This window comes from Sphaeroforma arctica (genome assembly GCF_001186125.1).
Source record: "Sphaeroforma arctica JP610 unplaced genomic scaffold supercont1.1858, whole genome shotgun sequence".
NCBI classification, from domain to species: domain Eukaryota; class Ichthyosporea; order Ichthyophonida; genus Sphaeroforma; species Sphaeroforma arctica.
This window is the reverse complement of record NW_014038700.1, coordinates 1-8,663: the sequence shown is the minus strand read 5'-3', so window position 1 is coordinate 8,663 and position 8,663 is coordinate 1. Positions and strand designations below refer to the sequence as shown.

The window sequence follows — 8,663 nt, the reverse complement described above, 5'->3', positions numbered from 1 at the left end:
TCTTGTGTGACAGGACGGAATCGACTATCAGGAGCACGCCGTGAATTTCTCGTATTCCTGCCCCCACTTAGATGCCTGGACTTTTGCGATGGCATATGTGTATACACTACAAGTTGGTATAAACTGTATTATTGATACTGCTACTGGGGCTCACAGATATTGTTTGCACACTTTTAGACCAGAACGAAAAGCATTTTCAAACTTCTGACACTTCGACCGACTTTAGAGATGGCGCGGCATGTCGAAATCTGGCCTCAAAAGTCCAAAATTCAGACTGCAAGTGGGTCTTGTGGGGACAACGGCCAAATTTTTCAGGATCGAGTCAAGAAATAAGTGCATGACAAAAAAATCTGTCCGGGTGATTTTTCTTCCCTAATTGATCTAACCAATTTCCGCTATTATAATCAGGATTTGGTCAAGTATTGCGAGTTCCACACCCTGGCAAAGTAGGGGTGGTTTCCGACCCTATTTTAAGGCGATTGCCCTATACAGCCGTAAATAAATACATAATTTTCATTGTCGAAAGCCTTTTTCAATTACTGTAAAAAATGTTGACAGTAGTTACTCTTTAGTCCCCTGTCGAGCGATAGCCTTCTGAAAAAAATCCCTGTGTAATTTTCATGAGGCTATGGTCGAGCACACAAAGAATTGTTTAAAAATAAATAAAAAATAGTATGTGTGTCGAGACTCGAGAAGACGCGGCGCCAGACTCCACGAGTCCAGACTCCAGAGTCCAGACCTATTTTCACTACACTCCTTGGCATTGCTTTAAAAAGTTTCTAAAACCCCCTGAGGCCTCATTACTATCTGGGTGTACACTGTACAGAGTAAACGCTATTGTAGATGTACATCACATTTTAGGCGGGGCGACCTTATTAGTCTACCAAAACGTTACAAAATAAACTTTAACGCAATGCAAATTTGAATTCTATGCGTTTTAAATTTTCTATAAAACAATACATAAAAAGAATATTATGGTATGGGAGTTGAGACTTGAGACCTGAGCTGATCAGGACTTGTGAGACTTGAGAGCTGAGAGTCCGAGTCTCTGAGACTTCTTGTGAGACTAAAAAAGTTAAGTTAAATAAGACCTGTCAACTTTGATTTGGGGTTGTTAAAAAAATTATTGTAAAAAATGATAAACAATTGCAATCAATGAAACTAACGCAATTGTTTTTATTTAGTAGCTACTTTAAACATGGTAAGTCAGTGATGTCTCACAAAACTTGATATATATATCTGAGGATCATACACATGATTGATAATTTTTAAATCCACTTAAACTAAAGAAAATTTGCATATTGTCTTGAAGTGATTAGATATGGTATTTTAAGGTATAGAATATACTGATATATTTATATCAAAATAGTAAATATATATAGAAATATATTGGCTTCTAAAATAGAAAGAGTCATTCTCTTGGTCCTTTGTTAAAATCGACGTTGTTGTCTTGACTTTCGACTTTTGTCAGACATCGAGTAATTCGAGTTGACGATTTCGATTGTTTTTAGGCTTGATTTCGATACTATTCTTTGAGAGTTTGAGATTTTAACTCTTAGAAATATTCAGTTTACCGCGAGAGCTTTAAGATTACTCTCTCCCGAATTCTTATTATCCATTGGATGAATGCTAGTAGACCAAGGAACCACTTTGTTAAAAAAATAAAACAAAATGCAATAATTATTTTGAAATAAATAGTTTTGTATAGATATCTATCGAAGTCTATTGTGATTAGTCTTTAAAAAAAAAGAAAATGATATGTTTTTTTTGGGTGTATTTTATGTTCTTTTTATAAAAAAAAACAAATTCGTTTTTTAATAGAAAAAGAGCCAAAACAAATTTTACAAATTTATCTAAAAAAAAGGAATAAAAGTATACATAAATATATGTTTTCATTGCCTTCTCGTGAAATTTAGGTTTTTAGCAATAAATGTGTTTTGTGTTTTGTAAAATAAACAACAAAAAAATATGATTTTTATCACAAGAGACCCATTTATTTTGTTTTTATTTTAAAAATACAAAACGAAATATAGACAATGTTTTGTATTTTTATTCTGTAGATTTTTTTCCACAAACGAATAACATTTACAGCGTTCATGAACAACTCTTGAGTAGTATTACATGTTGAGGAGGTACAATCCGCCACATGAAGAGAGGTAGATTAACCTATTATGCACGCTATAGTCTGAAATAAGGCCACTTTCATCACTGTGAGCTAAAATTAGTGAGACTTGTACATCTGTTAGAAACAGACTAACTCATACAGATATTCTTAAAACCAACTTTCAACCATTATAGCCTCATAGCTTATTTAAAGCTTTGCGAGGGGTTTAAACCATGCGCCCCTCACTGATGGGAAGCCCGATGAGGGTATCCGTTTCCTCACTTATTGTTTTATTCATCTTATCTTTACTACGAACGGTTGATGCCGCAAGTGGTACTTGCTGCGCTCGTAAACGTAAGTGAATGGTTTTTACGTCTCGCTCTAAAATATCGTCGAGCACGGTGTTCGTGTTTGAAAGCTCAGTGGTTGGTTCCAGCTGCCCATGATTGTGTGTATTGGATATATCACAGAATATTTACAATTGGATGATGTACTTCTGTGTATTTTAATCAATAGTTGGATACCACGTGATTTTTGTAGTTTACTACTATACATGGTGTGTTGTACGAGCAATCGCCTTTTTCTGTATGTTTCAACTTGGAGGTAAGTTACGAACGCATTGCTGATTTTCTATGTGCGAATGTATCCTTGTCGGGCTGCCATATTCTGCATATGATTGTAGACTTACATTTCTTACATAAATTACACTATATTTGACTTAGGTAGGGTTGAGTATGTATGCAATGTTCGGTGTTCTCAACCATTTTAGATTTGAGAAATCGACAAATGTGCGTTGGAATGACTGCTTCAATATTAGGATCTACTAAGAAGGATTTAAGTGTACTTTCTATTAACATAATGCTATTCATTAAATATAGGGAGTCGGATATGTATGCTATGTTCGGTGTTTTCCGCCATTTTAGAAATCAACAAAGCAGAATTGGTGGCTTTGCATGCAATGTTCGGTGTTGTTAACCATTTTAGAATTTAGATTCAACAACTGCTCGTTGAGGATGACTCTTTCAAAAATAGGATCAACTAAGAAGGAATTTTAGTGTGCCTTCTATTTAAATAATGCTGTTCATTCAACTTGTGGAGATGGATATGTATGCTGTGTTCGGTATATTTAGCCATTTTGAAAATCATCAATTGCTCGATGCAGCTTTGGTGGCTTTAAAATTAGAATTTAACATACAGGTATTCAATGGCGCTTTGTTTGAAGTATAGTGCTGTGTATCTGAGTTAGGGAGTTGGGTATTTATGCTATGTTCGGTGTTCTTGGTTCTTTAAAAAATTAAAAGCAGCTAGTGGCAATCCGATACTATTGTTGAACGATGTTTCTTTCCTGTGTACGTGCACGTTTTCGTTTCTGTGTATGTGGAGGCTATGGTATTTTACTGCATATCAACCTGTTATTTGTACATGACCACCTACCCAGTGCATTATTCATACCATGTATGCTTCAGGCACGTTTTTGTGTACAGTATGATCAATTGCATCCATTGTTCGCAGCTTCACGTCAACTAATTCTTAGTCAACTGCTTAAGTTGCGAGTAAAAGTTTAGAGCGGCTGAATAGGTTTTGCACGCATATTTCACTTGTTGATAGTAGCTAATTATGTGTATGCGGCCAATCTAAATCCACACTATGATGACAGTTCTTTGTTGTCTGAAATGGACAAAATCATATGAATAGTTCTGAATTAAAACAGACGCTACGTATTGTAAGTAGTTGTGTAGTAGTTGCCGTATAGAGAATGAGTGATTCATATAACTTCGCCTAAACGTTTCTAATTTCGAAGCAATCCCACTTGGTATACAAGCTTCGCGATTTACATCTTGTTGGCATTTGTTATGTTTTGACATTCCTGCTTTTTCGATCCATTTCAACTCAGGCGGCGGACAAATCATCAGTGCCAGAATAGATGGGCCACGCACGCCTGGTGGTGTTTCTGTGTCAGATGTGACACCCACGCCGGTTGGGACACCTACGCCGGTAGCATCGCCCTCTGCGACGCCATCACCAATGTCATACCCTTCGGATTCCGCAAGTCCGACTGCTGTTTCCCCATCACCATCGGAGTCAGCGAGTGCCTCACCGTCGTACGTAGAGCCGTCGCTATCGTCGGCGCCGTCGCCAACGTCCTCACCAGTGCACACAACTATATCGCCATCACCAACCCCAACGGTTAGCGATTCCGCCAGTGCAACAGCAGTACCACCCTCCGATTCTGCTAGTCCAACCGCTAGTACAACTAAACAGCCAGAGGTGCCATCAGAAACATCTTCACCATCCATTTCGTCGGCACCAACTGGTTCACCATCCATTTCGTCGGCACCAACTGGTTCACCATCCATCTCGTCGACACCAACAGCTTCGGCCTCTGCTGAGGCTTCACCTACACCAAGCGCGACTCCATCACGGACGGGTTTGGCGTTTTGTGTTCACGATAATGTTATTGATTTTGAAGGTCCTCCAACCTCTGGCAAAGATAGCATTGTGTTGGATAACGAGGCTGTGCACGATACATACCTATACGATGGTGTGCAGTTCAGCGCCGTTTTCGACGGTACCTTTAATACTGCAAATCCTTTCACACCATTTATGGAACGCGCTGGTATGGACGACGCAGATCCGCAAGGTTTCCATAGTCAGTGTACATTTAGTTATGATCAGGATGTAGGGAATACTCTTGGCGAATACTTTCTGCGTTTGAACGGAGTAGGGGAAGGGGCACAGATGAATATGCAGCCCAGTTTGCTCATGACCTATACTCTGGAGGGATCTACTGAAGTAGCCGGAAACATATACGACATTGATGGGGACGAAGCGACCGGGCGCGAAGACCAATTCAAGGTCACAGCGTTCAACGCCGCGAAGCAAGAGATTGGCTCACAACTCAGTCCACGTGCTTCAACGGCTGATTGTAGTGCGAATGTTTGGAAGTCTCATCCATGGGAGTTCCTTATCACAACCACAGAGATCATCAGATACGTGAGAATCGACTATGTCGGATCAGGTGTACATGGTGATGTAAACTTTGGAGTCGATAACATTCGCGCGTTCGGCTGTTCAGATGATACAACCACTCCAAGTCAGTCCGCGAGCCCGTCTTTCACTCCGAGTGTGACTTCGTCTACATTCGTTGCATCCAGAATATCGGGCGTTATCACTGAGCATGTAAGCGGCACCCTACTTGAGGGAGTTCCAGTTGCCATTCAGTGTGCCACCGATTCAAATTTGAATGTCGTGCTGACTACGGATAGCAACGGTGCCTACCTCCTAGAAGACGCACCAGATTGTGCCTATATGGTCTACGTCCCACTCGTGGCGAACGATGTCTCTGGTTTCCCGAAGGTTACTGTCTACTCCAACTCTAGCGTCGATGTCCTGATTGATGTAGACACACGTGTCGGAGTGGCTGACTTCGAATATATCGTTTTGGGAGCCATTTCTGGGTATACTTTGAATGACTTTGATCAGAGCCCAATCCCCGATGTCACGGTGACACTTGAATGCAGCGGCATAACGGAGCAGAGGCAAACAGACGCGGAGGGTTATTACCTCTTTGATCTTCTTCCGGAGTGTGTATATACTGTCAGTGTGCCCACGATGGTCGAGGATGACTGGCCTATTATGGAGGGACCTATTGGCGGGTCGTCGCCTCTGGAATCCCATGAGGTCGAAATCGAGGGTGTGAATCGTAACTTCACACATGTTGATTTCAAGTACCTCCCTCAGGGTACCATTGCAGGTGTTCTGCGAGACTTCGTCACTAAAGAGCCCATTGTTGGCGAGGATGTCACTATCACGTGCTTAGAAGACGAAAGTATCACTTTTACGATGGCAACCGACTCGAATGGTGCGTATGAGTTTATCGAGCTCGGCTATTGTATCTATGCTATTCTGGCTCCGCAGCAGGTAACTGCTGTTGGTCCTATTTATCTTGGTCCTGTAGACGAGGAGGACGACCTCTTTATCACCACGAAGGTGATTGATGAGAACATTCGTGCTCATGGTGGCGTGGATTTCGAGTACACTACGCTGGGCAGCATCTCAGGTCATATAATTGAGTGGGACCTAAGTTCACCCGCTGGTATTGAAAACGTGCCAATTAACCTAGTGTGCAGTGTGAATGAGAATATCACTTTCACTACGAACTCGTCGGGTGTTCTGGGTGACTATGAGGTCACCGATATGCCTGTTTGCACGTATATAGTAACCGTTCCCGAGGTTGTCGACGGGCTCCCAATCTTCAGCGGTTATGATGGTGATGATACTTTGAATGTTGCCGATGTGATTTTAACTATCAACTCACCGGATAAACAGAACGTTGATTTTTATTACTATTTGGTACCGTCGCCGAGTCCTAGTGCTACGCCTACTGGTAGCGCCAGCCCGACGGCATCGACCAGTGCAAGTCCTTCGACTGTGGTACCAGCCACAATCTTTGGTATGGTCATTGAACACACCAGCCTCACACCACTCGAAGGGGTTACAGTTACGCTCACGTGCCCCGCTGATCCATCACTGGACGATACGACCGTGACTGGAGTGAATGGCACTTACTCGTTTGTAGATGTGGATGACTGTGAATACATCGTGGGTGTTCCCATGGAGGTTGAAAATGTGTCTGGGTTCACGAAGCTGGATGTTTTCACTAGTTTTGATGTTGCTGTGGAGATTGACGATAATGCGCGTACCGGGCAGGCTAATTTCGAGTTCATTCCATTGGGAACCATATCTGGATTTACTTTAAATGACTTTGACGATTATGCGATTGCTGATGTTCCGGTCAATCTCGTCTGCACTGAACTAGGGCTATCTGTCAACAAGAACACAGATTCCAACGGTTTCTATGAGTTTACTGACTTAGAACCTTGTGATTATGTTGTATCTGTGCCATCGAGTGTGGACTCTGTAGGACCTATTGTTTTCGGTCCGATGGACAATGACACGTTGCTTTTCTCACACGAAGTAGAGATCAGTGACAGTGTACGTGAAGTTACCGATCGTACATTCAAGTATCTGCCTCAAGGTACTATCGCTGGTAAACTCTTCGATTTTGTTCCCGGAACCGGTATCGAGAATGCGACAGTTTCCATCACTTGCGCCGAAACCGATGTGACGATCACAAATGTAACTAATGCGGCTGGCGAGTACGAATTCACGAATCTCCCGTTCTGTGACTATCTGGTTGTTGCACCAACATCGGTCGACACTGCGGGTCCTATCTATACAGGTCCGCTCGATGGACCTGTGGATGGGACCAATCCACTGCATACTACAACCGTAGTAATCAATAGCACAATACTAGCAGTGGGTGACGTGGATTTCTCGTATACCCAAGTGGCGACTATTTCTGGGCATACATACGAGGACATTGACACTGCTATACCTGATGTTTTTGTGACGATCATTTGCACAGAAGCACCATCCATCATGTTCACAACTGAAACAGGAATCAATGGGCAGTATATATTTGCCGACGTTCCCATGTGCGATTATCTGGTTTATGTTCCTGATATCGCGAATGAAAAACCTATTGTTGAAGGGTACGGCAGTTCGGACCCACTCAACGAGGCCATGGTTTTCCCCACAATCCAGGAGCCCGTTGTGGAGGATGTTGACTTCATCTACCGCAATCCTCCTTCCTCTAGTCCAACCGCATCTGGGTCTGCAAGTCATACGCCTTCAGCGACCCCGACAACCAGTCCTGATGGTATATGTCCTGGTGTATGTGCAGATAACTGTAACGTGGAGTGTGACATCACTTGTCAGCTTCTAGGTATACAGTATGTGGAGGATGGCCAGTGCACGCACTTGACGGGTGGAGCGAACAAATGTGAATCGGGCTTAGAGTGTTGCATGTGCACTGGGGAGGACGCATCACCATCGCCAACTAGCTCACAGACTGCCAGCCAATTGCCGATTCCGAGCCCGACGCCAAGTGCAACTGTCACCGCTAGTCCGAGTGCAACTGAGACTGCCAGCCCAAGCGCGACCGTTACTACGAGTGCAAGTGTGACCCCAAGTGCATCAGCATTGGGTGATTGTATTCATGGAATCGTTAAGGATCTAACCACTCTTGAGCCGCTAAGCAACACTGCTGTCTTCCTAACGTGCGATAAAGGCTTCAGTGCGAGTACGGTGACTGATGAGAACGGAGAATACGTATTTTATAATGTGCCAGAAGAAGACTCGTGTGAGGTTTCGATCTCAGAGGGAGGCGATTCGGTGGATCTCGACGTGAACGATTCACAGGTTACCTGCGTTGAACCTTCACCATCTCCTTCATCATCAGCTTCAGTTTCGTCATCTCCCAGCCATACGGCGTCACTCACACCATTGCCTTCGAGTGAGCCAGCTGCTCTTTCTACGAGCCCAAGTATGACGCCAACCCCGAGCGCAACTGTGACTGCCAGTCCTAGTGCGACCGTGACCGCCAGTCCTAGTACATCTATGTTTATTCCGGCCTTCATCAATGGTACAGTTGTACAGCACGTGACGCAAGAGGGTATCGAGAACGTTACCGTAACTGCTGTGTGTGTAACTGATA

At 43.1% G+C, this 8,663-nt stretch overlaps 2 protein-coding genes across 2 annotated transcripts; one reads left to right on the top strand and one right to left on the bottom strand.

Annotated features, from left to right (window-relative positions):
• Nucleotides 1-3,939: 3,939 nt before the first annotated feature.
• SARC_11755 (hypothetical protein) lies at nt 3,940-4,461 on the bottom strand (the record flags this gene model as incomplete). The annotated part of the gene is made up of 1 exon (XM_014294154.1): nt 3,940-4,461. A coding segment is annotated over one exon (522 nt), but the record flags the coding sequence as incomplete, so codon positions are not given.
• A 247-nt stretch (nt 4,462-4,708) lies between these two features.
• On the top strand, nt 4,709-8,449 carry SARC_11754 (hypothetical protein; the record flags this gene model as incomplete). The annotated part of the gene is made up of 1 exon (XM_014294153.1): nt 4,709-8,449. A coding segment is annotated over one exon (3,741 nt), but the record flags the coding sequence as incomplete, so codon positions are not given.
• Between the last annotated feature and the right edge of the window lie 214 nt (nt 8,450-8,663).